The 20234-nt window shown below is 33.8% G+C and overlaps 3 protein-coding genes across 5 annotated transcripts in view; 2 read left to right on the top strand and 1 right to left on the bottom strand.

Moving 5' to 3' along the window:
* The window catches only part of LOC135139250 (G-protein coupled receptor 52), a 149498-nt gene extending 134283 nt beyond the window's left edge, over positions 1-15215 (top strand). For all 3 annotated transcript variants that reach the window (XM_064069412.1, XM_064069413.1, XM_064069411.1), the window contains one exon: positions 9641-15215. In XM_064069412.1, the coding sequence (XP_063925482.1) occupies positions 9641-10476 (836 nt within the window). In that variant the 3' untranslated portion in view covers positions 10477-15215. The remainder of the gene's footprint in view (positions 1-9640) is intronic.
* A 19-nt stretch (positions 15216-15234) lies between these two features.
* Positions 15235-16121, bottom strand: LOC135139251 (protein UXT homolog). The gene is made up of 2 exons (XM_064069414.1): positions 15496-16121; positions 15235-15440 (listed from the first exon to the last, which is right to left on the bottom strand). The coding sequence occupies exons 1-2, from the start codon at positions 15933-15935 to the stop codon at positions 15371-15373; spliced, it is 510 nt and encodes a 169-aa protein (XP_063925484.1). The 5' UTR covers positions 15936-16121; the 3' UTR covers positions 15235-15370.
* A 2077-nt stretch (positions 16122-18198) lies between these two features.
* LOC135139280 (uncharacterized) lies at positions 18199-20047 on the top strand. The gene is made up of 5 exons (XM_064069462.1): positions 18199-18356; positions 18410-18511; positions 18567-18939; positions 18999-19845; positions 19898-20047. Exons 3-5 carry the CDS (start codon positions 18758-18760, stop codon positions 19904-19906), a joined length of 1038 nt encoding a protein of 345 aa, XP_063925532.1. The 5' UTR covers positions 18199-18356; positions 18410-18511; positions 18567-18757; the 3' UTR covers positions 19907-20047.
* The last annotated feature ends 187 nt before the right edge of the window (positions 20048-20234 follow it).

The following is a 20234-nucleotide window of genomic DNA, read 5'->3' as shown; positions in this document are numbered from 1 at the left end:
ATCGAAACATCGAAACATTAGAAAATAGAAAATTGGAAATATCGAAAAATTGACACATCGAGAAATCGAAATAATCCGAAGTCGAAAAATCGAGGAATTGAAATAGCCAAAAATCGAAAAATTTTAGTTTTAAAATATCAAAAAATTGAAAAATCGAAAAATTTCAAAACTGATAAATTGAGATATTGTAAAATTGAAAAATCTAAAATTAAAAAAATTTAAGATATTAAATAATGAAAAAATTGAAGAATTGAAAAATTTAAAAATCTAAACCGAAACAGCGAAAAACTCAGAAATTGAAAAATTTAAAAATTGAAAAATCGAAAAATCGAAAATTTAGAAACTCGAAAACCTAAAAATTTTAAAAATTAAAGAATCAAAAAATTAAAAAAAAAAGAAAATTCGTAAAACTGAAGTTTCGAAAAATTCAGATATCGAATACAAAAAAATCGAGAAAAATAAAATTTAAAAAACATACAAATTCAGACATCAAAATATGAAGAATAGAAAAATTGAAAATTCCCAGAACTCCAATTTCAAAAAAATTATAAATAAGTGGAAAAATTCCAAAGTTTAAATATCGGAAAACTGAAAAATCAAAATAACCCAAAATCGAATAAAAACTTACATTAAAAAAAAATAAATCGAAAAATCGAAAAACAAAAAAACTGAAGAATCAAAAAATTTTGAAACTGATAAAATGAAACAATTGGAAAAATTGACACATCGAGAAATCGAGGAATCGAAATAGCCCAAAATCGAAAAACTTTAATTCTAAAAATTCGAAAAACTGAAAAGTCCAAAAAACTAGAAATCGAAAACCCTAAAATTAAAAAATTGAAAAATCGAAGATCTAAAATTAATAAATTGAAAAATTAAAATATCGAAAATTTTAAAAGTCCAGAAATGGAAAAATTTCCAAAATTGAAATGTTGCAAAATTGAGAAATCGGAACACCGAAAAATTAGAAAATGGAAAAATCGAAATACCGAAAAATTAACACATCGAGAAATCGAAACTTCAAGAGATTGAGAAATCGAAATAACCCAAAGTCGAAAAATTCAGAAATCGAAATAGCCCAAAATAAATAAAAACATAAATCGAAAAACGAAATACTGAAGAATGGAAAAATTTAAAAACTGATAAATTGAAAAATTGTAAAATCGAAAAATCTAAAATTAAAAAAAAATAAGAAATTAAATAATGAAAAAATTGAAGAATTGAAAGATTAAAAAATTGAGAAATCGAAAAATCGGAGATTTAGAAACTCAAAACCTAAAAATTTTTAAAAATTGAAGAATCAAAAACTGAAAAATTGAAAATTCGTAGAACAAAAAAATCGAGAAAAATAAAAATTGAAAAACAAAAACTTACAATAAAAAAAAGATAACTCGAAAATATACTGATGATATTTTGCACATTTTAGATGACGTCATCAAGTTTTTGGGTTTGATAAACAGATATATTTTGATTAAAAACGTACCATGTCAAACAGTAACTTCCAAACGTCTGCAATATTTCAAAATTCAGTCTTGCAATTCTTGATTCAATCAACAAAATAAATTGACTCAGTGATTAATTTTTTTGAGACACCCCCTATAAGCAATACTAAAAAATATGAATGGAATGATAAATCACAAGTATAGTCTCATCCTATTTTGGACATTTTAGATTTGGCAAAATTTTGGGTTGACGTCATCAACTTTTTGGAGGCGATAAGTAAATATATTTTGAATAAAAATGTATTATGCTTATCATATGTTTAAAACATTTGCAAGATTTCAAAGCATTCGGTTTTGCAGATTCAAAATTAAATTGTAGGTGAAACGAAGTTCAGAAATTAACATTAATAATAGAATATTGAAATATATAGTTGAAGTATATGACTGAAAACAGAGGCAGCCTCTGACTGACCCCCGATAAAACACCCAAAGTTAATCTTCGGCTTATCTGCAGAAACAGCATGTTCCATGTTTCAATAAGACTAAAAGAAATAAAGGCGACGACAGAAACAAAGCCGTGACCTACTTATAGCGAATATGCGGAGCAAATGCAGGAAATTTCCAGCACCTGACACAAGATTGTGTTAAATTAGAAAAAAGCTGACAAAAAAGACAAGAACGGCTCTCTCTTATCCGGAAGGGCTTGACACGGATGAACGCCTTATGAAAAAAGAAAGTTTTGATGTTCGTTCCATATTCATTGTGTGCGAGCACTTATGGCAAACTTCTTCCACTCCCACCACTGACACCACTAACTTGTAATAACTGTAGTGGAGTGTTTATTAGTGGAAGGATATCGTTCGTTACCCACAACACGCACCTATTTGAATAACCGATGTCTCTGGATAATGGGGAAGTGTTAGAGATGTTAACGTGGGCGTAAGCCATTCACGGAACCCATAAATCTATTTCTATGAATAAACAGTAATTCACTGTGACAACACTGGCTGCATCAATAACCTGCGATATAGGGTTGAATTCATAAAGGGTTGGATTTATGCACCCCTTAACTATTTTTCGAAGAGTCATTTATAATGTTGTAAATAAAGCACACGCCAATTAGTACGGGATGTTTACTTAGGGTCTTTAGGCTCTTAAGTGCCCGTCCTGTCCCACTTTTACAGCTGACCCTTATCGGAAAGGTTTTGCTGCGGAAATTATTTATTTTTCCGCAGATGTTCGTTATATGAGAGAATCCCTGAATTTTTAACGAAGTGAATATCTCCTACGAGCTACGTAAAATGTAAAGGTGCAGACGGAAGCACTAAAACCCCTCGGCCATTTTTGCTAGATCCGCTGCTTCGGTTTTATGGCGGCGTTATCCGTAAATAAATAAATGAGAAGACATTTTTATTGAACTTCTGTGATTGAGCTTTTTTATTGGCCGAACATGATAGATGCGCTTACTGGAATACGGAAGGGTAGTAATTTTTTTATGGAATTGATGGGCTTTGGTTGGAGATGGTTCGTTCTTCCGGTTTCCGAGCATTAACTAAAGTTTATGCGCTGGGGTCGTGTCTCGATGAAATGTGTAATTTCTGAATTTATAAATTGATGAGGAAAAGTAGCCGGTGGTGTTTCAAGAAAGCTCTAGGACTTTATTCGAAAATAGGGAAGAAGAAAACAAGCTAGAGGTAGAAAACAGAAGTTTGATTAGGTCAGATCAGGATAAGGAAAAAACCCATTTACTATGTACAATTTTGAAGTGACGTCATCACATTAGTGGTGGGGATGATTAGACAAATTTTGGTTAGCGTTTTACCATCTGCATGATATTCCTAATATAACTACAAAATTTCACAACAATCGGTCCAGTACTTTCGGAGATTATCTGTCTAATAAAAATCCGGGACGGCAGACAGACGGACAGACGGACAGACAGACGGACAGACGGACAGACGGACAGACAGACGGAAATGGGAGACCTATTCGTCTTCTAGGGGTCATGAAAGATTGAGAAAACGTAAAAGTAGAGAGTCGGCCGACGGACTCGATTACAATACTTCCTTTGGTTATGCTCGGGAAGTAAAAATCAAGAAATTAAATACTGAAAAAATTGAAGAATTGAAAAACTGAAAAATCTAAACTGAAACAGCGAAAAACTGAGAAATTGAAAAATTAAAAAATTGGGAAATCGAAAAATCGGAAATTTAGGAACTCGAAAACTTATAAATTTAACAAATTGAAGAATCAAATAATTGAAAAATTGAAAATTCCTACTACTGAAGTTTCGAAAAATTCAGATATCGAAAACAAAAAATCGAGAAAAATGAAAACTGAAAAACAGAAATTCAAATATCAAAAATATGAAAAATAGAAAAATTGAAAATTCCCAGAACTCCAATTTCAAAAAATTATAAATAAATGGAAAAACTCCAAAGTTCAAATATCGGAAAACTGAAAAATCAAAATAACCTAAAATCGAATAAAAAATTACATTAAAAAAAAGATAAATTGAAAAATCGAAAAACGAAAAAACTGAAGAAACAAAAAATTTTAAAACTGATAAAATGAAAGATTGTTAAAATAGACAATTGGAAAAATTGACACATCGAGGAGTCGAAAAGTCGAAAAGTCAATATATCGAGAAATCGAAACAATCCGTAGTCGAAAAATCGAGGAATCGAAATAGCCCAAAATCGAAAAACTTTAATTCTGAAAAGTCGAAAATTTTAAAAATCCAAAAACTGAAAAGTCCAAACAACGAGAAATCGAAAACCCTAAAATTTAAAAAATCGAAAACTTCAAATATCAGAACTTTGTACAATAGAATAATTGAAAATTCCCAGAACTGCAATTTCAAAAAAATGATAAATAAATGGAAAAACTCCAAAGTTCAAATATCGGAAAATTGAAAAATCAAAATAACCCAAGATCGAATAAAAAATTACATTAAAAAAAAGATAAATTGAAAAATCGAAAAACGGAAAAACTGAAGAATCAAAAAATTTTAAAACTGATAAAATGAAAAATTGTTAAAATAGACAATTGGAAAAATTGACACATCGAGAAGTCGAAAAGTCGAAAAGTCAATATATCGAGAAATCGAAACAGTCCGTAGTCGAAAAATCTAGGAATCGAAATAGCCCAAAATCGAAAAACTTTAATTCTGAAAAGTCGAAAATTTTAAAAATCCAAAAACTGAAAAGTCCAAACAACGAGAACTCGAAAACCCTAAAATTTAAAAAATCGAAAACTTCAAATATCAAAACTTTGTACAATAGAATAATTGAAAATTCCCAGAACTGCAATTTCAAAAAAATGATAAATAAATGGAAAAACTCCAAAGTTCAAATATCGGAAAACTGAAAAATCAAAATAACCCAAGATCGAATAAAAAATTACATTAAAAAAAAAGATAAATTGAAAAATCGAAAAACGGAAAAACTGAAGAATCAAAAAATTTTAAAACTGATAAAATGAAAAATTGTTAAAATAGACAATTGGAAAAATTGACACATCGAGAAGTCGAAAAGTCGAAAAGTCAATATATCGAGAAATCGAAACAGTCCGTAGTCGAAAAACCGAGGAATCGAAATAGCCCAAAATCGAAAAACTTTAATTCTGAAAAGTCGAAAATTTAAAAAATCCAAAAACTGAAAAGTCCAAACAACGAGAAATCGATAACCCTAAAATTTAAAAAATCGAAAACTTCAAATATCAAAACTTTGTACAATAGAATAATTGAAAATTCCCAGAACTGCAATTTCAAAAAAATGATAAATAAATGGAAAAACTCCAAAGTTCAAACATCGGACAACTGAAAAATCAAAATAACCCAAGATCGAATAAAAAAATACATTAAAAAAAAATTGGTCTAAAGAGTTTAGACAGTAGTTCCCTCGCTGTCGGAAACTTGACGACTGCATGCCTATTGTGTTTTTTTTCTCATTACATTTTTGTAGTGGGAATTTAAAAAAAAATTGCGATGACGTCATCAACATTTTTGCAAGGACACGTATATCAGTTGGGATAGATGTAGTGTAATACTAAGAATAAAATTATTATATTCTCAAATTTTCGGGAAAATGAATTGGGTCGTTTGAATATTGATTTGTAATAATCAATAAAATAACGAAACAATTTACTCACGTATACCTACGTATCAGAGGCAACTGAAAATCGTGTATGTATAAACATTGTTAATTTAAGATGACAGGCGTAACAGCATACGTGAGAGCCAAACACAGAAACTGTAAACAAAACGACCGTCGGTTTTATTGCTTCGACTTCCGCTTATTATATAAAACATTGGGTTTTATTTTAATTCTTGACGGTGAAATTCACAATTGGTTGATTATAAACATGTCTATTTCACATTCGCGGAATCAAGTGAACGCATAAAACAAATGCAGGTCTGTAATGTTAAAGTCGATGTAAATAAGCGTGCTACCCTATGTTTCAACCGAGTTTTTCCTTTAACAAATTTTGTGTCTACCAAATTGGGTTGGTTGGGGTGTAATACTAATAATAAGTGTTGCCTTTAATTTAATCAATAAAATAAATTGACTTCATTAATTTTTTTGAACCACCTCTTAAGAAAATCTAAAAAATATGAATGGAATGATAAATCACAAGTACAAACTCATCATATTTTTTGCATTTTAGATAGGATTTATTCAGCAAAATTTAAGGGTGACGTCATCAATTTTTTAGGAGGGATGAACAAATACATTTTGAACAAAAGTTTACCATGCTTATAATAACTTTAAAATATTCCCAAGATTTCAAAGCATTCGGTTTTGTAATTCCTGATTAAATCGATAAAATAAATTCACGCTTTCATTAATTTTTTTGAGTCACCCTGCATATGCAAATCCAAAAATATGAATGGAGTGATAAATGACAAGTACAGACTCATCATATTTTGTACATTTTAGATATGATTTATTCGGCAAACTTTCGAGCTGACGTCATCAAGTTTTTGGAGGGGATAAGCAAATATATTTTGACTAAACATTTATTATGCTCTTTATGACCTTAAAACATCTGCAAGATTTCAGAGCATTCGGTTTTGTAGTTCCTGATTAAATCAATAAAATATATTTACGCATTCATTAATTTTTTTGAGTCACCCTGTATATGCAAATCCAAAAAATATTAATGGAGTGATAGTTCACAAGTACAGACTCATCATATTTTGTACATTTTAGATATGATTTATTCCACAAACTTTTGAGCTGACGTCATCAAGTTTTTGGAGGGGATAAGCAAATATTTTTTGACTAAAGATTTATGATGCTCTTTATAGCCTTAAAACATCTGCAACATTTCAAAGCATTCTGGTTAGCAGATTAAAAATTAAATTTCAAAATGTTGTTTTATAATTTTGATTTTTTTTTCCAAAAATCTGGACGTTTCGAGTGAAAAGTCGATTCAGAGTTGTAAACTACATGTGTAGGACTATGTTATTTTATACAATTGAAAACCCATTTACTATGTACAATTTTGAAGTGACGTCATCGCTTTAGTGGTGGGGATGATTCGACAAATTTTGGTTAGCGTTTTACCATCTACATGATATTCTTAATATAAATACAAAATTTCACAACAATCGGTCGAGTACTTTCGGAGATTATCTGTCTAATAAAAATCCGTGACAACAGACGGACAGACGGACAGACGGACAGACGGACAAACGGACAGACGGACAGACGGACGGACAGACGGACAGACGGACAGACGGACAGACGGACAGACGAACAGACGGACAGACGGACAGACGGACAGACAGACGGAAATGGGAGACCTATTTCTTCGTCTTCTAGGGGTCATGAAAGATCGAGAAAACGTAAAAGTAGAGAGTCGGCCGACGGACTCGATTACAATACTTCCTTTGCTTACGCTCGGGAAGTAAAAAGATAAATTGAAAAATCGAAAAACGAAAAAACTGAAGAAACAAAAAATTTTAAAACTGATAAAATGAAAAATTGTTAAAATAGACAATTGGAAAAATTGACACATCGAGAAGTCGAAAAGTCGAAAAGTCAATATATCGAGAAATCGAAACAGTCCGTAGTCGAAAAATCGAGGAATCGAAATAGCCCAAAATCGAAAAACTTTAATTCTGAAAAATCGAAAATTTAAAAAATCCAAAAACTGAAATGTCCAAAAAACCAGAAATCGAAAACCCTAAAATTTAAAAAATCGAAAACTTCAAATATCAAAAATGTATGGAATAGAAAAATTGAAAATTCCCAGAACTCCAAAGAAACTGATAAATCAAAAAATCGAAAAAATTAAAAACTGAAGAATAAAAAAAATAAAAACTGATAAATTAAAAAATTGTAAAACTGAAAATTCTAAAATTAAAAAAATCGAAAAAATAAAGAAATTTAAATATAAAAAACTTGAAGAATTGAAAAATTGAAAAATGTTTAACCTGAAACAGCGAAAAACTGAGAAATTGAAAAATTAAAAATTGAGAAATCGAAAAATCGAAGACCTAAAATCAAAAATTGAAAAATTAGAATATCGAAAATTTTAAAAATCCAGAAATCGAAAAATTCCCCCAAAACTGAAATATTGCAAAATTGAGAAATCGAAACATCGAAAAAATATGAAATGCAAAAATCGAACTATCGAAAAATTAACAAGTTGAGAAATAGAAACATCAAGGAATCGAGAAAAATTGAGAAATCGAAATAACCCAAAATGAAAAAATTAAAAATTGAAAAAATTTAATTAAAAAAAATTGAAAAATTAAAAAATCGAACTACTGAAAAATCGAAAAACCGAAAAATCTAAGAAATGAATAAAAACTTGAATTAAAAAAAAAGATAAATCGGAAAATCGAAAAATAGAAAATTGAAGAATCGAAAAATTACAAAATTGATAAATTAAGAAATTGTAAAATTGAAACATCTAAAATAAAAAAAAAATCAAGAAATTAAATAATGAAAAAATTGAAGAATTGAAAAATTGAAAAATCTAAACTGAAACAGCGAAAAACTGAGAAATTGACGAATTTAAAAATTGGGAAATCGAAAAATCGGAAATTTAGAAACTCGAATACCTAAAAATTTTAAAAATTGAAAATTCGTAAAACTGAAATACGTATCGAAAAATTCAGATATCTAAAACGAAAAAATCGCGGAACAACGAAAAACAGAGAAATTAAAATACCGAAAACTTGAAAAATCCAGAAATCGAAAAATGCCTAAAATTAAAATGTTGCTAAATGAGAAATTAACACTTGAAAAATCGAAACATCGAAACATTAGAAAATAGAAAATTGGAAATATCGAAAAATTGACACATCGAGAAATCGAAAAGTCGAGGAGTCGATATATCGAGAAATTGAAATAATCCGAAGTCGAAAAATCGAGGAATTGAAATAGCCAAAAATCGAAAAATTTTAGTTTTAAAATATCGAAAAATTGAAAAATCGAAAATTTTCAAAACTGTTAAATTGAGATATTGTAAAATTGAAAAATCTAAAATTAAAAAAAAATTAAGATATTAAATAATGAAAAAATTGATGAGGAAAAGTAGCCGGTGGTGTTTCAAGAAAGCTCTAGGACTTTATTCGAAAATATGGAAGAACAAAACAAGCTAGAGGTAGAAAACAGAAGTTTGATTAGGTCAGATCAGGATAAGGATTTTATGCATATAGATTATACCGGATTTGATCTTATCTGACCTGACGTGACCTTTTTCTTTCTCCTGAAGAAGACGGAGGTACCTTCAGAACACCCCTACAGGAAGGTGTGAGAGCCCACGAAAGAGTAGGACTGTAGGAGATTCTTACCACTTTCCTTTTGCTTCTACAAGTAGTTATTTCCGCCATCCAATTCTTCCTTTGTTCTATCATCCTTGCCTTTTTCGTTTTTTTTTTCCTGACCTGACCTGACCTGACCTGATCTGACCTGATCTGACATGACCTGACCTTTTACTTGCCAGTTGAACTATTAAATACTTCAAAGTAATGGTCTACTTAGGTAGAATATTTAACCTTTCCCAGTTCTTTGTCAACTGTCCTTTTCTTCGACACCAATATACCACGAGGTTCAAATCATGTACACGATCTGACTTGAACTATTTGCTTTTTTGACTCACTACTAGGCCGTTTATTTTATGAATGTACTGAAGAGGCTCATAATGTATGCATTCCGTGTTAAAATTTTGCTTGTCTGCAGGTCCCTCGGAGGTGATCAACTGCTACCTCCTCTCCCTCGCCGTGGCCGACCTCCTCTGCGGCCTGCTCGTTGTTCCCCTGTCCGTGTACCCCGCCGTCGTCCGCGACTGGGTGTACGGCGACGTCGTCTGCCGCCTCGTCGGCTACGTGGAAGTGACCCTCTGGGCCGTCACCGTGTACACCTTCATGTGGATAAGCGTCGACCGCTACTTGGCCGTGCGCAAGCCCCTCCGCTACGAGACCATCCAGACCAAGACCCGGTGCCAGTGCTGGATGGCCTTCACCTGGATCTCCGCAGCCATGCTCTGCTGCCCCCCGCTGCTCGGCTTCAACCAGCCCGTCTTCGACAGCGACGCCTACATCTGCATGCTGGACTGGGGCAGCATGGCCGCCTACTCGGTGACGCTCTCCATCCTCGTGCTCGGCCCCAGCCTCATCACCATCGTCTACACCTACACGTACATCTTCAACATGCTGCGCAAGCTGCGCTCCGGCTACGCTTTCCACGACAAGGAGTACGTGACGGCGCTGTCGGAGAACCTGTCCAACCCCAGCCACCTGATGTCGTTCTCGCTGGTGCTGGCCTTCTGGGCCTCGTGGACGCCCTACATCGGGGTGCGCCTGTACGAGTACTTCACGGGCGTCAAGATCCAGGTGCAGTTCCTCCACTTCGGCATCGTCTGGCTGGGGTTCCTCAACTCGTTCTGGAAGTCGATGATCCTGATCACCATGAGCCCGCAGTTCCGGCTGGCCTTGCGCATCTTCTGCATGACGATCTGCTGCCGCTACAAGGGCAGGATGCAGGCGGAGCTGATAGGGATGGAGGCAGACGACTGACTACTCTTTCCCGTCACCGGGTGCTTTCCGGGGCTCCCCATCACGGGGCTGGCCATGCGCGACTACGAGTACTTGCTCGGCAAGATCAGGCGCTACTGGTGGCAGTACTCGGGACGCAACCAGTTTCACAACCAGTGATAGGGACCTGTTCTATGTGGTTGTAGATAATACTGTACAGGTTTCAAGTGTTTTGTATTTTAACATTAACAGTCAATTAACATTACTTGTAGGTTTTAATCTCCGCGAGAAACTTGTAGCGTAAATGCGGCTTATTTGGGAAGCTCATAACGATTTTACAACCCCGTGTAACGGCTGCTTATGTGTAATCAAAATGAGGCTTAACACCAACTCCAAACACGACCGAGGTTCAAAAACTAAGGTGCAGATCCAAAAATTACAACAATCAAATAATAATAATAACAATAATCGTCACAACACATTTCTAAAGGCACGAAAGATAAATCGATGAAGTAAAACGTTTTTTTGGCTTCTTATACAACTTGCCAATTTAGGGCAACAAAAGGTTTAATTACTTCCTCAGTAATCGGTCTTCTTCCATAATAGCTTTTTTAATTGGCTGCCGGAAACTAACGCAGAAGCCACAAATGTAAATCTTAATTTCGTACAAACTACTAACCGAAGGTGAAGCCTCGATGGAAATCCTCCACCTACGAGCTCCCACGGGACGCCCCAATCTTATCTTTCATCCCACTAAATTCTACCTCTTTCCCTTCGTTGGTCTTAAAATACAACGCGACTATAAAAAATTGCTGTTGGAAAATCTATCACTGGATTTCTAATACGGTTACTTGAAAAGCTTAAGACGGCTAGATTATGACTGGCCATGAGTAACAATCATCATCACAACGAAGCGCCGAAGGACTTCACCTCGTTGATTTTATTGTTGATTCTTGGTGGAAAAATCTCCACGATGTTAAATTATGCCACACTCTATCAAGTTTCCACCAACAAAAAATTTACACAAAGGCGTCAATTAATTTTCGTTTAAACAATGGCTCTTTCATAAAATTATACTCACTTTAACTTAGGTACCCCTAATGCTCACCATGTGGCGTTTTTTCTCTCAGCGCGAAATTTGAATTTAAACTGGGACACCACAATATTATTTTATGATTATGATTCCACAAAAGTACAAGTTGAATTTTTGCTAGGAAACTCTTGGATTCATGGATTGTTTTCACTTGTGGTTGATGTATAATTGGTTGCATGTATGTATTTAACTAAGTGTTGTATAATATTTAAAACCATTTGCTGGAACACGGTATCACAGTACAAAATACACAGTACACTTAGCACCTATTTATAATAAAATTAATTGTAAGAACAACTTTAAAGAATTAGAAGAAAATGGAGCTTCTAATATGGTTTACTGAGCTAATTTTACACTTGTTTATCTATACACTTGTTTTCCATTCTTTTCACCACTTTGTATGAAAATTAAAATAAATCTAAAACACTTCGAAACTATCCAAAAAAAAAAGATTAAAATGAAAAAATAACAGTGTGCACAGCACACGCAAAAAAACAAGATATACAGGGTGTCCCAGCGAGCTAATTGTGTCACGACTGGACAATCAATGTCATCAGGTCGCAGAGACATCCTGAATACGTACAAAAATAATAACTGAAAATCTTCAAGTATAAAAGTGGAAGTTATCCAGTTCTACCAACTTTCCTTATGTTTAATTATCCCCCAACTTATTTTCACTGTAGTGGGGAAAGGTAAATAAAACAAACATATATCTCGTTTTTTGTGTAAAATTTTAACATTAGCACCGATCCTATCTTTCGTATTTTTGGAAAACCGACCCAAAACCACTGCATTTTCCAAACCGCTACAGGGTACCCCGCAATACCACCCAGATTTCCGCTTTTTGGGTCTGCATCTGCTCCATCCGCCAACACAATCAAACTTTTCATGCAACGAACAAAACCCAAAATTTACTCCGACTATAGATTGGACGTGATGATTTTATCGTAGTTGTTAAGGATGAGCTTAAAAGTGAGCAATCAAAACGTATTGCTAGAAAACACATAATAAGTTGCCTTGGATTTTGTACTGATCATCCCAAAAGAAAAAAAAAAAATTTACATCAACACTGTGTTAGGTCTAATGTTTCTCAGGCTAATAGATTACATGTTTTTAGAGCACAATTTTCTCTATTACCGAACGACTTGGGATATTTATTATGTACAATCGTTAGAATGTTAGATTTCTTAGACATGTAAACATTCTAATCAATGTTATCAGCATTTATTGGAAAGTATAGAATAGGTTGTGTAATTTTAAAGTTTTAATGCTACTTCGTTCTCCGACTGCTTTGTGTAGATCAGTCGATTCGGTTGGAAGACCACTTAAGAACGGTCATTTTTTTCCCAAACTCGTGTTACAGTAGATCTTGCTCAAATACATGATAATATCTGACTTAAATCTGTTGCTTAGGCGTTAGGCGAAGCGTAAAAACAATCATCGAATGCGACATTCCTTTATAATCTGTAACAAGTGATAGTGTCACTGTACAACAATGGAAAGCTAAGTTGTTTTTACGTGTCTATAGCCTGTTCTTTCGACTCGGACGGCAGACACGCGGGGACAGACGATCTACAGTCTGTCTCATCTGTAGAACGCCACCTCCAAAGCTCCACTCTGGACCGGCGAAATCCGGCAGATCCCGCGTGTCTGCCGCCCCAAGCCGAATCTTAAGGTTGATCTCCCCGGATTGGTAGTACCATGCCATCTGTTGCGATTTCCGTGCGTGGCTTAAGTCTAATTTCAGTGTCTACGAAATATCATCATTCTGCGAATGCTTATCAACGTTTAGGTTAGTGTTGTTATAGCCGTGCATTGCATTATTCTATTATTAGTGATGTATCCAGTCGGGTAATACCTGCTGAATCCATGGTGCAGGCGGCGCATGTTTCCATATGGCCTACTCATCAAGTTGGCGCGCACTTGCTGAAGCAAGTCGCTTGCTTTTGTACAGAGCTACTACATCTTGTCGGTAATCAGTATCCATGTGTTATGATATATACGATTTGTTGTTAATTTTTAATTCGATTAGCTGTTGTCCAGACAAATATCGAAACATCAATAAACGTTGTTTATATACTCTGTATATATTAAGGGAGCGGCACCGCAACCGGCAACGTTTCGGTGCAGCGGAACGAGCATCTTCGGCTAACGGAACGATGACACCGCACAAACCTGGAAGCACTCGACGCTGAAGATGCGCTTTCGCTGCACGAAACGTGGAGAAACGTTGGGGTTCGGTAACTGAATAGTGGTCCAGTGGAGATGAATGGGACGATTGCAGCGGCATTTGAGTTTCGTATGTGCAACAGTCGGTATTGTGTCAGGTCTTGAATTGACAAGTTAGGTTATGATTGGCATCCATCATCATAACGAGGCGGCAAATTCACTTGTATAAAACGACTCTTTCAACTCATGGCTACATGATTTTAGAACTCGCTCATATTTTACTTACTAAATTACTTCCAGCACTTGTTGACAGGCAAATTTTAAATAAAAGGGCGTTGTTTTCATGTGCAGTAATAATAAAACTGTGCCAAATTACACATTTTAGCCAAAGTTTCAAACGACTCAGGTTGCTAAAATCACTACCGATGTAATTACTCAAAAAATAGTTGACTACTTTTTTGTGTCTAGTTGCCAAGAAATAAAAGAATCCATTAGATGTAGTGACCATTATTTAATTATCTCAAATTAGTCAAAACTGGTCATCTAATAGCACTTTTAAAAAATTCATACATTCCACGGTCACTCACGAAAATAATTCGTATTATGCCACATACCTTTTTTAGCTCTTTACTATGGAGTAAGAAATTTTGCCGCTTCTTACTTTAATGCGCGTAACTAATTTTTATTCAAAGAATCATTTTTCGTTGTTCTAATTCATTTATTTTCCTCGTGACAGGGAAAACGAAAAAAATTGTAAATTCGATTAATATCTACCACCTTCATGGACTGAAATTGCGATAAAACCGATATGAAACGAAGCAATACTCACTCCCAAATTCGTAATTTTACCGAAAAAATTAAATAGACTTCAGTTAGTTATATAACTGATCCAAGATATACACAACCCGAAAGCAATAAAACTAATACGATCTTTAATATAAAACGGTATTCGAACTTCCATATTTCATATCATATCACGTGAGCAAAGTCAATTTCTGATTGGTGACGTATGACATTTAACGATCATGTGACAGTGACGTAACCACACAATTTTTGCTACAAAGAAACGTCAAAGTACAAGAATGAAAATCAAAATGACGATTTAAATCAAACCGGGGTTAACGTGGTACCTTGATTTCGAACTTGTAGTACATGTGGCACATATCTCCCCTATGTAATAAAGTTTTCCAGCCCACTACGTTCTTATTGTTCAAATGCTGCTGTCCCGCTGAAAAATCTCGCTGGACTGTCACTGTAAATTTCAGAAATGCACATAAATCTGCTTTATTTTATGCAGTATTCAGACTTAACGTAGCGTATAATTTACCGAAGAATCAGTGTGTGTTAAGAATTCTCGCCCACATTCCAGAGGGAGGCATTTGCATGAGAAGACTGACGTAGCGTAATATTTCGTTGAACTGCATAAAGTAAAGTTAATTTTTTAACAATGAATATGGCCAATTATAAACTTTTAGATATAATTCTTTTCACAATATAAGTGTGCTTTATAATAAACTAATTATTAGTAGTTACGTGATGGTTATCTAGTAGTTAACTAAGAAAAGAAATTACGATATGTTACAGAAGGAGTGAGTTTTTAAGTAAAATTTAAAAAAAGATGTAAAATATTTGTTACGCTCACAACAGTCTAATTTTGTACGTAGTCCGCTAGTTTTATACCATAGTTTTGTAATGTAAATGTAAGTATTGACTTATTAAAAGGTGTTCACATGTTGTGTAATAGCTTAAATTTAAATATTTTAAAATAAAATTGTTTTGAAAGTTGATAAGTTTATTACTTCAGCATGAGAGACTGCAGTTCATTGATAGCCAACAACACCATCTTGATATTGACTTTAATATGAACCGCCAGCTTCCTGTAATGCTCGATGTCCTTTTTCAAACTGCGCATCCTAATATCCGAATATTTATCAGCCTCCTTGGTGTCCATCTCCAGGAAATAACCCAACCCGACGTCGACGTAGGTCCGCTCATAATCCGACACTTCACCAGTCACGTGGACACCACAACCTAACCCCATGCGTACCACCATATCGCAGTCCTTCTCCTTGAATTCGTCAAGGGCTTTCGTAACCTGCTTCACTTCCTCCCATTCTTTGTATTGTTTCACTTTGTCCTCGAGCTTGGCTTGCACGTCGGCGAGGTCCCTTTTTAAAGTGTCTTCCAAGAAGGAGTGGTATTCTCTCACCTTAGTCCCAACTTCCTGCGGATTCATCATTTTTGAGCAGCTTCAAGGCTTTGAGGTTAGGAAATCTGGTGGTTTTCATCAACAATGCACTAAAACTTCGTCTTCGGTGGCAATTTACATGGAAATTGCTCGGATTGTGGTATCACAGGCTACATTGTCTGGTATTTTGTAAAATAACGAGTTCTGTGGCTGCTTTTTTGTCACAATTTTATGTCTGTCATTAGAGATGTGTCGTTCGCGAACGAACGAATCAAATTGAACGGGTCGTTCGAATGAACGAGTGACCGAAATCGTTCCCAACGCAAACTGGTCGTTCTTTCGTTCATTTCGTTCACTCGTTCACTCGTTCACCGTTCACATTGTCTCGACTGGATCTTGATTCCGTTGGATCTTTGAATCATGGCTCCAGCACAGTTCTATGTTCTGTATCAAATACTAGGAGCACATGCTATGCTATTTATGGAATTAACTAAGAACATAAGTTTTCCCGACAGATTAATTCCAGTAGTATGAATTTAAATTAGGAACCAGGAACGAAAATGACAATTTATGACGATAACTAATATACAATGTTCATAAACGTCTGAACATTAGAAACTAAAAAAATAAATGTAAATAAATAATTATTATTACTATTGTAATGATTATTAATAAAAAAAATCCCTATGGCCACGTAAAAAAGGTAATGTATAATATAATCAATGAACGTGACTATTCACGGCTTCATCACATTAGAACGTAAGGAAAAGGTATAAAAGGAAACAAAACAAATCTGCTCCTACATTGTTAATCGTAAGGGCGACGACCGAATGATTCGAAAGATCCAATAAATTATTTTTTTTTACTCAAAAGTTGCTTGGAAGCTGTGATAAAAACGAATTTAATTTTTGTGTCAAAAGTGCTAGTGATGTATTTATTAACACAATTATTTGCGTTCACAAATTCAAGTTACTTTTTTTAAATATTAAATTATTATTTTTACATCACAGAATTCAGAAAAAAATCGTTACATGAATCTCTAAAAAAATGGGAGGCATTAAAAAAAATTAAATGTAGACAAAACCAAATAAACGTTAAATCATTAATTTTTCGAATCAGATCATAGTATATTTCACACGATTTAATTTGACGTATCACACAATGCAGTATTCGAAAAATAAGACAGCAATGGGCCGGGGTTTTTTTTTTCGAATACCTATGCGATAGTTCTGAGCATGACTTTCCCTATAAAGTGATCGGATTCAAGCAAAAGGGGAACTAATTTGACCATTGACCGAAGAGCCGAAAGACCGAATGATTCATCAATAGATCCCTGAGCCTTGAATGATTAAGAACGAAGTGAACGGTGAACGAAATGAACGAAATGAACGAAATGAACGAAATGAACGACATTTGACGACCGGGTCTTCGTAGGGACCGAACGATGAACGATCCGTTCGTACTGATGACCGAATCTGCCCATCCCTATCTGTCATTGTGGACTGGCCCTAGTGACACCCACAGGTGACACCAAAAAGAACAAAAGTCCCTGATGATGATCTAGTGATTTTACAGGGTCTTGGAGAAATTTTTATAGAAAAAATTAATAAATACAGAAAATATGAGTTCGTTTTGCATAAATAACTGATTTCCTTTCGTGGTACGAGTTTTGGCCCATTGTAATCGCTAAAACTTGGTAAATTTAAAATTGTCTCTGCTTATGCAACCACTAATACACTAGCTCCCAAAATCACTGACATTCTTAAAAAAAATTCATTGTGTTTATATTTTCACGTTTCAAATCAATTTTCAACCTGTTTTCATGTCATAACATTTAAATAACAGATGTGGGGTCCAAAAATTCCCAATTTCGGTCCGACTGTTAATTAGCCAAATACACTGACGTCATCCGAGGTCATCAAGATGGCAGCGTTTGACAACTAGCATACGGTATTTGTGCATGAGAACATTCAGGACTGCCAACTTCGAAAAACAGTTGGTCTGAAGAAATCCCTAAGCCTAGTGTCATTACAAAAAGGCGGGAAAGGCAAAAGATCATTAATTGCTGTCACTATAGTCTGAACGCGCTTTTTCTATATTCTTCCAGAATGGAATCCATAAAGTGTTCTGTCTGTGACAAACAATTTAATTTTGTTACTTCCAGGAATAGACATTTTAGGCGTTTTCACCGTGATCAAAGTGTTGGTGGGATTTGCAAAACAAAGATTTTTTGTCCAATGTGTGGGGATGAACCAGAGAGAAATTTGAAATCCCATGAAGAACTCAAAACTCATCTTGAAATAAAAACATAATATAACAGTAGAGGTAGAAGATTGATACTAAGTCATGAAGATATTAAAAATTGGATTTGCGAAGAACGAAGAGATGTTAAATATATTAGTCGAAAGCAAAAGAAAGATGTGCGTTACCCCTATCAGCTGATATATTATAACTGCAACAAAAGCTACAGTGGTACATTATTATTGTAATTTGTTAAGAATATATTGTATTATTGGACATTTTAGGCTATGAAAGTAAAGCATTTAAGAGATTTCCAAAGGCAGGGGGTAGCAAGAAAATCTGTGGTACTTGTCCATCAAGAATCACTGCAAAAATTTTTGATGAAGGTATGTTATCTATGTGCACACTTTACTGTATATTAATTGCATCAATTGTTTATAGGAACAGTGAAAATTAAATATATAAAAACACATGTAGGACATGAAGATGAGGTGAGATACCAAGGGTTGACAAAAAATGAAAAACAAGAAATTTATTCAAAATTGAAGAATGAAGTATGTAAAAAGAGAATATTAAAAGATGCTCGGACCATTAAAGGGAATAAATTGGAAAGACTACACTTATTAACAAAAATGGATTTGAGAAACATGAGTCGAAGTTTATCAAAAACTAGAAATGCTGATGATATGGCTGCAACAACAATAAAGGTTTTGCATGAATGGAATCAAAGTGGCCAAAATTATGGATTTTTATTTAAACAAATTGGTAATGTATATGATTATTATTTTGTTAGCATGTGGTTTTTTACAATTAGGTAAAATTTTTGTTTAAAATCTGTGAATTAAGAGAAATATTCATGCATGTAGATTGTAGTTGGTGGTGTTGGTTGTTTAGCACATGCTTAGCTTGGCTTGTAGGGGAAAGGCATTCCATTCTTAGAGATGAAGATTTTGCAGTGGGCTTTATGAACCAGGTGATGGAATCTAAATTGAAACAATTCACAAATATTATTTGTATGGATGGGACGCACAACACAAATATTAGAGGATGGGAGTTAACAACAGTTTTAGTTAAAGATGATAGGGGTGTTGGTTTTCCCGTTGCATTTTTAGTGTCTAGTAGAAAAGATCAGTTAATTTTTGAAATTTTTTTAGATGCTTTAAAGAAAAAAGTTGGTGAAAAATTATGTCCCACCTATTTTATGACAGATGATGACCCAAAATATTATAATGCATGGATAAACGTTATGGAAACAAAACCAAGACATTTATTGTGTAGTTGGCATATTATAAAAAATTGGAACATTCAAGGCAAAGCAAAATTAAAAAATACAGAATTGAAGAAAAATATGAAGACCGAGATGGGAAAAATTTTAAAGGAAACAAATGAAGATAAATTTAAAGAGCTATACAACAGTTATTTTCAGATACTTTTTGAAGCGGGGGAAATTAATTTTTTGAATTATTTAAAAAAACATTATTTTCAGAATATGGAACGTATTAAAATGTGGGCTCACTGTTACAGACTAAATGCTGGGATCAATACAAATATGGCAATTGAAAGTCTGAACAAATTTGTTAAATATGATGAGTTGAATAAGAAGAGAAATAATACAATAGAGAAATTATTGGATATGTTAGACAGAGTAGTGGAAGACAAGGAATGGAACAAAATAATAGAAACAGAAAGACCTTCTACAGAAACGTATCAAAGCAGAATTGTAAGAGACAGACAAATATGAAGCAACATTATTATGAACTGATTGGTTACAGAAACACTAGAGAAATGAGTGGATTTTTGTGACATGGGTTATTAATAGGTCCTCATAGAATCACCTTTATAAATAATAGGATGAGAATTTTATTTATACAATTTAGTAATTATAATTTTTATTACTGCTACTATTACTATGTATTTTTCTGTTAGGTAAAGATGAATTCTGTTGTTGTATTTTTTGTTGATTCAGATTATTTCTATAAAGCAAATACAATTTTTTTACAAATACATTTTTATTTTACGCGTTTTTTGTATGTTACGCTTGATTGAAAATAGCACATTAATTAATAAAAAAAACTAAAGTCGTATTATTAAGTTTCATTATGTTGGGTA

Source organism: Zophobas morio, unplaced genomic scaffold (assembly GCF_036711695.1).
Source record: "Zophobas morio isolate AGI-343-1 ecotype UQ-CSIRO unplaced genomic scaffold, CSIRO_AGI_Zmor_V1 ptg000031l, whole genome shotgun sequence".
Classification (NCBI taxonomy): domain Eukaryota; kingdom Metazoa; phylum Arthropoda; class Insecta; order Coleoptera; family Tenebrionidae; genus Zophobas; species Zophobas morio.
The sequence above is the reverse complement of the archived record's forward strand: the minus strand, read 5'-3'. Positions and strand labels throughout refer to the sequence as shown.